The 13,871-nt window shown below is 50.6% G+C and overlaps 1 protein-coding gene across 3 annotated transcripts in view; it reads left to right on the top strand.

Annotated features, from left to right (window-relative positions):
• KATNIP (katanin interacting protein) overlaps positions 1 to 13,871 on the top strand; it is a 179,141-nt gene that overhangs the window by 123,570 nt on the left and 41,700 nt on the right. For all 3 annotated transcript variants that reach the window (XM_036066228.2, XM_036066239.2, XM_036066218.2), the window contains one exon: positions 5,105 to 5,242. In XM_036066228.2, the coding sequence (XP_035922121.2) occupies positions 5,105 to 5,242 (138 nt within the window). The remainder of the gene's footprint in view (positions 1 to 5,104; positions 5,243 to 13,871) is intronic.

The raw sequence follows: 13,871 nt of genomic DNA, 5'->3' as shown, positions 1-13,871 counted from the left end.
AATATATATGGGAGTTTAAGGGACCCAGAATAGCTAAAACAGTGTTGGAAAAGAACAAAATTGGAAGACTCACACTTCAATTTCAAAACTTAACTACCAAGCTTCAGTAATCAAGACTGTGTGGTACTGGCATAGGAATAGACAGAGAGATCAATGGAATAGAATTGATAGAGAAATAGACCCTTACATCTACAGTCATTTGATTTTCAACAAGGATGCCAATACTACTGGATGGAGAAAAAAGTCATTTTTTTAGCAAATGGTATTGGGACAACTGGATTTCTGCATGTAAAAGAATGAAGTTGGATTCGTACCCTAACATCATCTACAAAAACTAGCTCAATGGATCAAAGACCTTAAAACTTTTAAAGTTTTAAGGCTGTAAAACTCTTAAAAGAAACATAGATATAAATCTTTGTAGCCTTGAGCTTTTCAATGAGGTCTTAGATATGACATCCAAAGCACAAGCAACATAAGAAAAAATAGATAAATCAGACTTCATCAAAATTTAAAACACTTTTGCATCAAAGGACATTCATCAAGATAGTGAAAAGACAGCTTATACAATGGGAGAAAATATTTGCAAATCATATACTGGTAAAGGTCTATCATCCAGAATACATAAAGAAAAGAACTCTTAAACTCAACAACAAAATGACCAACAACCTAGTGAGAATATGGCCAAGGTACTCTGCATAGACTTTCCTCCAAAGAAACACATACATGACCAAGAAACACATGGAAAGATGCTTAACATCATTAGTCATCAGGGAAATGCAAATCAAAACCACAATGAGATATGATTTCACACCCACTAAGATGTTATCATTTGTGAAAAGAAAAGAGAAAATAACAATATTGGCAATCGTGGAAAAAGCATACCTTCCTGGTGGGAACAGAAAAGTAAAGTGGTGCGGCCATTGTGGAACATAGTTTGGCTGTTTCTCCAAAAGTTAAATGTAGAGTTACCGCATGACCCAGCAATTCCACTCCTGGGTACAGACCCAAGGGAATTGAAAACGTGTTCCCACAAAAACGTATGCACAGATGTTCATTGCAGTATCATTCATAATGGCTGCTAGGTGGCAACAACCCAAATGTCTACGGACTGATGGGCAGATAAAGAAAATGTGGTATAGCCACACAGTGGAATATTACTCAGCTCTGAAGAGGAACGAAGCACTGACACCTGCTACATCATTGATGAACCCTGAAAACAGGATGCTACGTGAAAGAAGCCAGACACAGAAGGCCACATATTGTATGATTCCATTCATATGCAGTGTCCAGAACAGTCCATTCATAGAGCCGGAAAGTAGATCAGTGGTTGCCAGAGGCTGGGGTAGGCAGGAATGGGGAATGACTGCTAAAAGATATGGGGTTCCTTTTTATGGTGGTAAAAAAAAAAAAAAATGCCAGAAAAAGATAGCGGTGATGATTGCACAGCCTTGGAATACACAAAAACACTGAATTGCACACTTTAAAGTGGTGATTTGATATATGTGAATTATATCTCAATTTTTAAAAAAAAATATAGAGAGGCCCCATGTGTCCTTACCGGTTTCCCCCATCGCTGACATCCTATGTAACCGTAGTACATTATCAAAACCAGGAAATTGACATTAGTATAAGGTGCAGACCTTCGTACATGCATTTGTGTGCATGTGTGAGTTCTATGCAATATTATCACACGTAGATTCATGTAACTACGACCACATCAAGATACACAGCAATGGTTCCATCACCACAGAGGGATTCCCTCACGCAGCCCTTTATAGCCACACCTCCCTACACCCGTCCCTAACATGGGCAACCACTGATCTGTTCTCTGTATTTTTTGTCACTTCAGGAATGCTATATAAATGGAATCATACTGCATGTAACCTTTTTGAGCCTGGCTTTTTCCACTCGGTATAATGCCCTTGACATCCATCCAAATTGTTGTGTGTATCAATAGCTTGTTGCTTTTGATTATGGTAATTTATTAAATTGGGGCTACTTCTGAGGGCAATCCAGCATCTGCCCGAGGGAGTGGATCTGTGTCAGGCTAATTCTGGAAGAGGAAAGCACCTTTGTTAGGAGTTAGAGGCCTCCTACAAGAGGCCTCCTCTGACCATCGTTCGAAAAATGCCCTTCCATTGGCCATTAATAATTTCTCTCTTATTTTATTTGTCCAATTTATCCCTGCCTGATGGGTTTTTTCCTTGGCAATTTTACTTGTTTGCTTCCCCAGCTCGTGTAGAGCTGGGACCTGGTGGGCCAGGCTCCACCACGCACCCCTGTGTGAGGCTCAGCGCCTGCCTCGCAGGAGGGTATTTATATTGGGCAAGTGGGTAACAGATGCTGTTGATGCCCCCCCAGCCCCTGGTCCTTCCTGCATCTGTGTGTGCTGGCACCAGTATTTCTCTGATTTCGGATTGTCTTTCTGGCCTCTGGGGCCCACTTGGCCTCCCCTGAAGTAGGCCCAAACTGGTGGGGAATTGAGCCCCTAGGAGCCGCCCTCAACCTACTCTGGTGGGAATTGGGGTGTGAATACCCCAGCTCCCTCGTCCCGAGGGTGGCATTGCTCTGGGGCATGTTCTGCTCTGGCCCCCACATTCCCTGGTGGCACCGAGCTCCAGATGCCACAGGAGGGGCTAGCTTGGTAACACACTGTCTATGGAATGCCTTTCCTCCCTTGGCCTCCCCACCCTCCAACTGGTGTTTCCTTTGATGTCTAAATAATCTCCTGATGCTCACATCCTTGCCTCGGGGTCTGCTTCCGGGGGAATCCACACTAAGACAGAATGAATTAATGAATTCTAACGGGTGTGAATCCTGACTTCACCGCTTAGGCAAACCACACCACTTTCCCCCTTGCTGAGCTGCACTCTTCCTTCCGGGACGTGGGTTACACGCTAGTCCCCACCAGGGCTTTGAGAGGAGGTGCCCTGCTTCTCGTTCTGCCATTTCTGCGATCATAGAGATGGGCAGGCTCAGCGGACGCTTGGCCTGCTGGCCTGGCACCTGCGGCTTGCCCAGCGCGCCTTGGTCAGCCCGCAGCGGCTTCCCATCAGCCTTTTTCTTAGAGACTCCGTCTGCTAATGAGGCCCTGAGTTACCCGCAGGTTAATGTTCTTTGACTTTGAACACCATGATTCCCACTTAGTCCTCCTGTTATCCCTCCTGCTGACAGAAATGTGATGGGAAATCAATTACGGTCCCCTCGCCCGTGTCTAAGGGTCAGCCTTCAGACTCTTCCTTTGTCAAGCAGCCACACTGACCCAATTTAGGCCCCGACTTGGGGAAGGAATGAGGGGCACCCGGTGGATTTTGAGCTGTGGTATCTTGACCCCTTGCAGCTGCCTGGAGCACTGAAAGTTCTTGCAGAGCTGGAGAAACTCGGCCAGAATAAGTCAGAACCCCTTGAACTCCTCTCTCTCCCTTAACAAAAACTACCGCCTCCCTCCTGAAAGGCACCATTGTCATTGGGACAAGCCCCCCTTTGTTCTCTTCCGCAGCTGGAGCCTGGGCCTCCCATCTCCAAGGGGCCGGCAAAACCCCCAAGCCAGCCAATCTCCTCCTTCCCTGGCTCTATCAAGTAGCCGGCGTGGTCCTGGTGACAGGAGTCTGTTGAGACCTCCTCAGATACACAGCGATGCTCCCTTTAGGTAAAAGGGACAACTCTAGCCAGCGTAAGAGATGCGGTGGTTCCATCTCAGCCTCTAAGCAGGGACCTGAGACTCAGACGCCTGCAGGGGCCAGACAGAGAGTCATATCCTGGGAAGAGAAAGGGGTGTAAAACATTAGGAAGCGGTGGGGACTGGGGCGCCAGAGATCCCCCAACGCCGGCCATGGGGGTGCAGAACTCTAGCTCTGGAAGGGGAGGGGAAATCTCCCCATCATTAAATGTGGCCAACAATGTGTTTTTAATACTTCATGAGCCAAACAAAATCGCCCTGCAGGCCAGATCAGTTTGCAGCCTCTTCTCTAAAGTTTCCATGAAGGGACAGCCATTAGGAGGTAAATATCAATCATTCATTCATTCCGTCGTTTATTCATTCAACAAAGATTCTGTGCCAAGGAACTGTGCTGAACGCTCAGCGTTCTGGAATGAGTTAGTCACAGCCACTTGCCTTCAGGAGCGCACAGCCAAGCATGTGGAGGGGTGACCTGGACTGGAAAACAGGTAGTTATGGGACACTGAGTAACTCCTAGCCTCGGGCCCTGCAAGGACCCGTGGGCACCTGGAGGACAGAGCGATGGTGTCAGGGAACGGGTGACGGTGGGGGTGACAGCACATTTGTGCTGAACTCCCCCGAGTGGGAGAGGCTGGAAGCAGATTGCAAGGAGAGGCACAGCCTGTGCAAAGGCCCTGAGGCCGAGCCTGGGGGGAGATGTTCAGCAGCAGCCGTGAGTTTCGTCGGGACAGGAGGCAGCTGGTGCTGAGAAAAGTTCCTGGATTTGGCATTTTCCACCTGCATCTAAAGCACCCATGACGTGGAATTTTATCGGTGCAAGCGGATGCGACAGGGGGGGCTTCCCTGCTCCTCTGGCCCTTTGGCCTTGAGAGTGGCCTGGCCGGTGGGCGGGAACCACACTCAGGGGTCCTGAGGCTTGGAAACCCTGCCAGGGAGCAGAGCAATTCCTGGGGCTCTGTGCCACAACCCTGTCCCAGTGCCTGCGCTAGTTTCTTTCTTTCTTTTCTTAATTTTTTTTTTCCTTCTGTATTTTTACATTTTTAAGATTCCACAGGGTTTTACAAAAGAAAACCAGACTCTGCTTGCCCGGTTAATTAAATAACACAAGTGACTGCTCTTTGCCCATCCTCCTCTCTCGTCTCTCCCCACCCCCAGCGCTCTCCCCAAAGCTGATTAAATTGATTAAAATAAAAGCCTGCTGCATTTTAAATTCAGCCCGAATGGCAGAGCAGAGAGGCCCACAGGGCAGCTTCATGCCAGGGACGAGTCAGTACCTGCCACAAAGTGCAGTCGGGACCGGTGAGGTCTAAAAGCCCACCCTGGATTACATAGAGAAGGGAGGCCTGGCCTCCTGCCCTCCGCCCGTTTACTTTGGGGAGAGGCAGAGAACGGACTAACAACTCCCCTCTCTTGCTGGTGTTTCAGAGCAAGAAAGACCCCTCCTTGTGGATGTGCCCCTTCCACCCGCCGCTCCAGCTCTTTTTTGTTATCCGCAACACCAGACGGCTGCAGGACTTTGGTCTAGCCAAGATCAAGGTTTGGAATTACTGGACGGCTGATGGCGTAAGTAAAGGCCCCGACTCCTCGCCGGGTGTTTGACTGATGGAAGCACTTAGCGCCGTCCAATCATCTGGTTGCTGAAGTTGCAAGATGGGTATGCGGAGGCCCCGCTGCCCTTCCTGCTGGGGGTAGGCAGTGCCTGGCGGGGCATTTCATGCTGCGTGGTTGGAACCACGGGGAGCAGAGCCTCAGCTTGAAGGTTTGGGAAGTAAAATCAGGCCACCCTTTGGAGGAACTGGACAGATAGGAACTGGGGCTCAGTTTTGATAGATAAGGAAACACACACAGAGAGGTTATGTAACATGCCCGGAGTCACACAGCCGGTAAGCGTCGCCATGAGAATGTGAACCCACGCAGTCAGACTCTTGGCCCATTCACTGTGCGACTGCTTACTGGGGATCTTGCTAAAACGTGGGTTCTAATTCAGCGGGTGGAGGACAGGGCCTGAGATTCTGCACCCAGGTGTGCCAATGTTCCTGGTGTGGGGACTCCACTCTGAAGAGCCAGGCTCTTAACCTCTGTGCTCTTCTGTTCCCCTGGTTTCAGAATCCCTGCCCTCCTTTCTACCCGCCCCCCCCCACCACCCCCTACTTGGAAGCACTTAACCCCTCTCTCTTCTCTGGACTGTTTTCTCGTGTTCTCCTTTGCACTTACTCCTTCATTCAACATTTATTGTTGAGTGCATGTGCCATTGGGCTTCCTGATCAATTTGGAGGACACTGATATGAAAGACACAGACCCCGTCCTGGAGGTATTCCTTGTCCAGAAGCCGGCAGACAAGTAAATAAAAATATGATGCAGTGTGCTGAAGGCCTTCGTAGAGGTGACTGCAGTGTACCAGGAGTTTCAAATAGAAGCTCCAGGAACTCAGCAGGGAACTCAGTGGGTAAGGAAGGACAGGACCCCCTCAGCCTACCTTGTTTCCCCTCTTATGATAGACGTGGGGACAAGAATTGTTCTACTTTCTTTTCCGATTTGTTCTCAGGAAGCGATAATACAAGGGAGATGAGCAAGGGGAACTGGTCCTCAGCTTCAGTATTGTCAAGAGAGACAGTAGGGCACAGTGGGGAGTGTGGCAAACGGGTAAGCACATGCTTCGGGTAAAGGGAAGGCCACTTCTCAGCCTCAGCTAATGGTTGCTATGTACGAAAGCTAGCCAGTGCTGCTAGATGTTCTGAACATTCCCGGGGAGCTGGGAATCTGGAATTTGATAGCAGCCTCTCTGGTTTGTCAATGTCAACAGCGAATTTAAATTCTTTTGAAACCACCACACAGTCCAAAGCAAACTCATCTTTGGGCTGGAGTTGGCCTGTCCAGACTGCAGCCCCCGGAGTATGGAGGGAAGCCTGAATCAGGCTGGGTGAGCTCAGGGAAGGTGCTGGAAGGAGCGCACACTTGAGCTGTAATGGAAAGAGTGGCACAGAGCCGAGGCAGAAAAGGAGAAAGCGTATCCCAGGAGGAGGGCCCCACACGTGCAAAGGCAGAGGTGCACAAGAGTGTGGCCTCCGAACTGCCCCCCCCACCCGCCCCGTACCTAGGCCCAGGCCTCCCGTCTGTCTCCAACAGCCACTGGGAGGTCTGATCATGATTCTCTGTGGCTTCAAACCCTCCAAGGCTCCCCTTGACCTGGAAGATCCAGGTCAAACCCCTGAGTGTGACCTGTGCCCCGTAATCCCCAGGCGCCAGGCCCTGTGTCTCCCTCACATCAGCCCCCACCCCCTGCTCCGGCTGCACCCCGGAGTGCCCGTTGTCCACCGCTCTGCCTGGGAGTTACACCTGTAGGCCCTGGCCCCTCCCATCTGGCTCAGCTCCAGATGCTCGCCTCCGTGGCAAATTTCCGGAAAACCGAACATCACTTTCTCCAGGAAGCTGGCCCTGACCCCTGACCTTCCTGCCACTTCTGGACCTCATGAATATGTTCCATCACCCCTGTACCAGGATGGACACCTGCCTCCCCCATACCACCGTGGGCCCCTGGGAGCAGGGCCTACGTTGTCTCCGCCTCTGCCCCATTCAAAGTAGACACACGTGGTTACCAAATGAAGGAATGAGTTCACTGCCCGAGAACCCACAAGCAGTTTGTCTTAACGCTTTGTGATATCCAGATGAGACGTGGAGAATCGGAGTTTACGACATTTGCGCAGGCTCGTACCCAAGGTCAAAGGGGATCAGTCCAGGGGAGTCTGCTCCTCCTCCTTCCTTCCCATACCCCCCATCCCATACTTCTTCCTGCAGATTCTCCCTCTCCCAGCCACCCTCACAACTCCCCAGGGGTCCAGCTGTGTGCTTTCGGGCTGTCCTCCAGGCCCCGGCAGGACCCCACCCCTGTGTAGCAGCATTCCCCAGTCGGCTGGACATTTCCTGGCAGGTGGTCGTTGGCAGCTTCTGGAATGAGCAATGAAACAGTGCTGGCTGCCCAAGCCCATGCCCTGTAGCTCAGCCCTGTCATTGAATATATGTCTCAGGCCAAGAAAAGCGGATTTTATGTGCTGGATTACAAAGCAGATAAGCTTCATCCCTTATGGCCGGGCCCGCCTTTCTTCTTGAACCTACACTCAGCCTTCCCTGTGTAAAAAGGAATAAAAAAAGAGGAGCAGGACATCAGGGTGTCGTTAGGGGTGCTTCGGGGAGCCTCGGGCGGCGGGGATCCGAGTCCTGAGGTATTTTACACATGGAGCAGAGTGCGGAGGACTGCAGTCCCTGCCGGGGGGGCACCACTTATGTAACGCACACCCATCTGTTGCCAGAATTTACCGGGGGCAGAAAGCGCAAACAAATGCAGCTGCAGGTTGGTTTGATTTAATATTCTCCAGAGAATGCTATTACTGTGTGTTTTAGAGGAGATAAAATGAGAGTTTATAGGAAATATAGCTCGGCCTGGTAGACACGGCTTGTTAATACAGTGTTTTGTGTATGGGAATCCAAGGGAGAAGAGTTAAATGGGGGGAGGGGGGAGCGATTCCAACCAAGGCCTATTTAGAACATAAGAAAAGAAGGTGCTAGAAAAAGGGAAGTCTCTTTTATTGGAAAATACGATGATGTCCGTGAAGTCCTGAGGCTAACTTCGCTGGGTTCCCTTCCCCCCTCCTTAGGCCATGTGGTGAGTGTGGGCTGGCCCAGGGGGAGGGACTCCGGGGGAAGTGAGGACATGGGCTAGAATCCGTCCACACAGGCAAACAGAAGGCAGCATGCAGATGTCTATACTCGTCACAGCTGCCGTTTATCCAGGGCTGCGTCCACCAGGCAGGCGTGAGGCACACAGTAGGCGCTCGGTCAACATTTGATGCATGAACAAATAACTCAACGAACAACTCATCTCAGTCAACCCCCAAGAGTCCTGCAAGGTGGCATCAGTCCTCACCTTGTAGACGAAGAAGCTGGAGCTTAGAATAGTGAGCTCCTTGGGGGCAGAGAGACTGTGTCTTTTTTGCCAGCCCTGCTTGGAAATGGCTGCCTGGAGTGCCGTCTTGAGAAGGATCTGGAACCTTCCTTCTGGTTCATAAAGAGAAGTGTGTGTGATGGATCGGCGGTGTCTGCCTCGGGCTCAGGAGGAGGCTGCGATCATACGTCTGTCACATTTTTCGGGGGACTCCTCGGATGGCGTGACTTGCCCAGCGAGTAACTCGCAAGGGACACAGCTGGGAGGGGAACATGAGGGGTGTGGGTTTTTCTCAGCACCACTTCCCCTGCAGAGCTACATCTTTTGGGAGGAAGGAGCCAGTAGTCTCCCTACTAGAGTATCTAGTAACCCATCCAAGAAGTGGGCTTTTGGCAGCTCCCTGTGGTCTGTGTTTTCCTTCAGAACAAGCCTATGAGTTATCTGCTACCTGGTGGTGCCCTTCAGTAAAAACAGGAACATTATCACCATCTTCATCCACAATGTAACCACTCAGATGCCACCTCCAGCCGGGTCACAACAGTGGGGGAGGCAGGACGGGCGCCCGGGGGTATCGTTCCTATACAGAAATGCTGCTCATTAAATAGTCTGTGAATGCTGGATTTTCCCAGTGGCGTATATCTGTGACATTCCATGGTGGTCTAAGCCGGCGCTGTCCCATAACTTTCTGTGATGAAGCTGATGTGCTGTATCTGCCCCCTCCAGTGCAGTAGCCATGAGCTACAGGTGGCTGTTGAGAACTTGCAGTGTGGCTGGTGCAACGGAGAAAGTGCATTTTATTTTACTCGTTTATTTCTCATTGATCTGTAATTGACATATAAGATTATATTCTTAGATGTTTTAGGTGCACGACCTAATGATTTGAGATACACATATATATATATATATATATATATTGCAAAATCATCACCATAATAAGTTTAGTTAACCTCCATCAGCGCACATAGTTACAGAACATTTTTTTCCTTACGATGAGAACTTCTAAGATCGCCTTTCTTAGGAGCTTTCAAATATACAACATGGTATTGTTAACTACAGTTATGACGTTATAGAGGATATCCCCCGGACTTACTTACCCTATAACTGGAAGTTTGCGCCTTTTGACCACCTCCCCCCATCGCACCCACCTCCCACTTGCCGCCTCTCGCAACCCACAGTCTGTTCTCTGGATCTGTGAGTTCAGGTTTTTTTAAGTTGCACATGTAAGTGGGATCGTACAATATTTGTCTTTCCCCGTCTGACTTATTTCACTTCGCATAAGGCACTCAAGGTCCATCCATGTCTTTGCAAATGGCAAGATCTCCTTCTTTTTGATGGCTGAGTAATAGTCCGTTGTGTGTATACACCACATCTTCTTTATACGTTCATCTGTCGGTGGACACTTGGGTTGTTTCCATGTCTTGGCTGTTGTAAATATAATGCTGCAGTGAACACGGGGGTGCAGATACTTTTTGGAGATAGTGATTTCGTTTCATAAGGACAGATCCCCAGATGCAGAATTGCTGGATCACGCGGTGGTTCTCTCTTTCATTATTTGCGGAACCTCCATACTGTTTTCCAGAGTGGCTGTCCACTTTATAGCCCTGCCAATGCACCCACAGTTCCCTTTTCTCTACATTCTTGCTAGCACTTCTTATGAGAAACTGCATCTCACATTTCATTTAATGTTAACTTCAGTAGCCACGTGGGGTTGATGACTGTGAGCAAATAGATGAGGCCCTGTCCACACAGCCCTGTCCCTTCTCGCAGGGAAGGGAAATAAACAAGGGCACAAACGAATAATGTTAATTTCAGGTAGTGCTAAAGATACAGTAAGACAATGGGAGAGAGGCCTGGGAGCGGGCGGGGGGGGGGTGGGGGGAGAGGGGGAGGAGGCAGGGCTGCTTTGAGTGGTAAGATCAGGGGGGCCAGAGCCAGAGCAAAGGCCCCAAGGCAGGAACATGCTTAGCACTTCTAGGATAGTAGTTTAGGACCTTGGCTGGCGATGGGGAACAAAGGAGAGTGTGAGGGGAGGTCCCAGAGATAGGTGGGAACCAGGTCACGGGGGTCTCCCTGGTTCAGATCTTACTCTTGGAGAGGCAGAATAGAGGAATGGTCAGAGCAAAGGCATTGGAGCCAGCCCCCCTGGGGCAAATCCTGGCTCCTCCTCTTCCTAGCTGTGTGGCCTTGGGCATGTTACTCCACATCTCTGTGCCTCAGTTTCTTCATCCATTAAATGGGGTAATTATTGCTCAGAATGATTCCTGGCCTCCATGAGCTCTATACACGTGTCCGCTGTTAGCGTCATTATTGGAGGGTTTTGAGCAGGGGGTGATATAATCTGACTGAGGAATAGAAAAGATCACTCTGGCTGCTGTTGGAGAATGGATTAGAGGGAACGGAGAGCCCCCAAAGGAGGCTTCTAACTACGGGTCATGGTAGCTTGGATGGGGGTCCTGGTGCTTAGGGGTTGCACCACAGGGAGACTCACTTCATCCCAGGACATTGTCCCAGGACAATGTTCGCATTTCAGCAAGGCCTCTGTTTGGGGGAGGAGGGAGAATTTTCAAAGAAACGCAAAAGGAAAGCGATGAGTTCAGTAACACTGCACGCACCCCTCGCCCAGTTCCACGGTAATCGCCATCCTGCCGTTCTGGTTTCTTCTACCCCCTACTACCTATGATTGTAGCTCTTCTGCCATTTTACTCATAAATTCTTCAGTGCACATCTCTAACAGATAAGGAGTTGTTTTTTATATAACCCCAATGCCACTATCCTACCTGACCGTAATAATTATGCACTAATAATCATCAGATATCCAGTCCATACTCAAATATCCCTAATCATCTCAAAATTGTTTTCTTATAGTTGGTTTGTTTGGATCAGGATATAAACCAAGCCCAAACATGGCAATGGCTTTGAAGTCAAAGGGGTAACCTTAATTTGGTCGGCTGAGTCAGTGTGGCCTGGTGGCGGTGCCCCGTGGCAGGGTCTGGGCAGCCTCGGGCCTGGGGAGCATGATGGCATCTTAGCAGGGTGGCTGGTGGGAAGGGGACCGACCCAGGTGCATGAGAGGCTTTCTGAGGTGTTGACCTCAGGCTTGGTCTAGGTCCCTGTCAATCACCAGAGGGTGCTGACATCTGTGAGCAGAGTCCACATTCAGGAGGTTAGGGGCTTGGTAACCTTCAGAGCCCCAGGAGTCCCAGGTTTGAAGCAGGCCCCCAGCCAGCAGGGGAAGGAGACGCAAGCAGAGAATTCAGCCTTTGGTGAGGGGGCCCAACAAGGTGTTCAGGATCCAAGGGGCAGGTTGGGATTCAGGGCCAGACCGCTCCCAGCAGGAATGAGAGCACAAATACAGAACCAGGACGGAAGCTGAGGCCCGTGTGCTGTATTGCGCAGACTAGAGCGGGACGAGCAGTAGCTGGGCTGGACAGACATCTGAGTGAGGGAGAGCTGCTCACCCACATGCAGGTGCCGGTCTAGATAAATCCCAGACCCCCTCGGGGGTAGAGCTTCCCCTCTCCTGCCTCCTGCCCACCTCAGCCAGCAGTGATTCAGTAACTGAACCTATTGATTTAAGTAGCAAAGGACAGAAAACCTAATTAAAACTGACTTAAGCACAAAAGGGAGTTTGTCAGCTCATGTAACAGGAGAGTATGGGGTGGCTGGCTTCAGGCATGGCAGGATCCAGGAGTTCACGTGATGTCATCCAGAATCTGCCTCCCTCTTTCATGCATCTCTGCTTTCCTCTGTGTTAGCTTCATCCTCAGGTTCCAATGGGTGGCACCTAATGACGTCAGACTCCTGATTTCAGCAGGCCTTGCAGAAAGAGATTGTCCTCATGAAAGCCCCAGGTCTAGGACCCAGCGGCCAGGCAACCTGGGGTGGGCTTACATTATCCCTCTGAAGGGAGGTTGGGGGAAGGATGGATGCCCCGTGGAAAATTGAGGTGCTGTCTCCACGAGAAGGGAACACAGGTAACGATATCTAAACAAGATCTTTTTTCTTTTTCTCGAAGAACGCAGAAGTCACATGCTGTTGAACTAATTCATCGGCTCCCAGATCTAAACCTTGCCCCAAGCTTAACTTCTGAACCAAGCTTCCATCCTGGCCCCCAGACACTTGTCTTTGGCATTTCTGCCCAGCAAGGCACTGACGCTCCAACCCTGCCCACCCAAGCCCAGGCGGGTCTGCCCCAGCCGATCTGGTCCTCCGTTCCCTTCTGCTGCCTGCAGCAGCATCTCACTCCCACCTCTGCGTCCTCCTCTCTTCCCCCTGCCCCTCACTGCCAGTCATCCCGAAGTCCTGCTATTTCCCTTGCCAAAACCTGTCTCCTTCCAGACCCAGCTGCTCCTTCCCCACTACCCACCCCCGCCGCCTCCTGCCCACCGACCCCCAAGTGGAACGCATCCCATTCTCCCCGCTCCCCTCACTCATCTGCCCAGCCCCCCTGTCTCATCAGCAGAGGCTTATCGATCCCCCACACTCAGCTATTGTGCTGGGGCCAAAAATCAGACACGCTGTCTGCCCCTGCCAGTTCACACCCAGTCAGGGGGGTCCAGGGGGATCAAAAGCAAACCACAATTCAATGGGGCTAGTGCAGTGATGAGAGACAAGCCAGGGGACGAGCTGGGGGCCTGGCAGCTACAGAGGGCCTCTGGGGAGTGGCACAGTCCTGGTACATCGTCCTGGTACATCCTGGCAAGACGGCCATGAAAGGGGCTGTGGCCCTGCCAACCAAAGGTGGCTCGTAGACACATTTCAGCCGGCTCACGTGGCGTTTGCAAGATTCTTTGAATTGCCAGCTTTTAAAAATTGGGAGGTTTTACGTGAAAATATGAATTTTTAACTTTTTTTTTTTTTTTTAAGATTTTATTTATTTGTTTGACAGAGAGAGAGACAGCGAGAGAGGGAACACAAGCAGGGGGAGTAGGAGAGGGAGAAGCAGGCTTCCCGCCGAGCAGGGAGCCCGATGCGGGGCTCGATCCCAGGACCCTGAGATCATGACCTGAGCCGAAGGCAGTCGCTTAACTGACTGAGCCACCCAGGTGCCCCATGAATTTTTTACTTTTACTGAGAAATGAAGATCTGGCGACACCAGGCCACATCCACAGCTGGGAACTTCAGGGGAGCTGAGTCATGGCACCGCAGTCCCCACCACTCCCACTGGTCTCCCTGACACAGTGACACATTGTTACACCACATCACCTCTTCCATGTGTGATGCTTGCCTAGAGCCCGCGTGTATGTGCATGCA

Source organism: Halichoerus grypus, chromosome 6 (genome assembly GCF_964656455.1).
Source record: "Halichoerus grypus chromosome 6, mHalGry1.hap1.1, whole genome shotgun sequence".
NCBI classification, from domain to species: Eukaryota; Metazoa; Chordata; class Mammalia; order Carnivora; family Phocidae; genus Halichoerus; species Halichoerus grypus.
The sequence above is the reverse complement of the archived record's forward strand: the minus strand, read 5'-3'. Positions and strand labels throughout refer to the sequence as shown.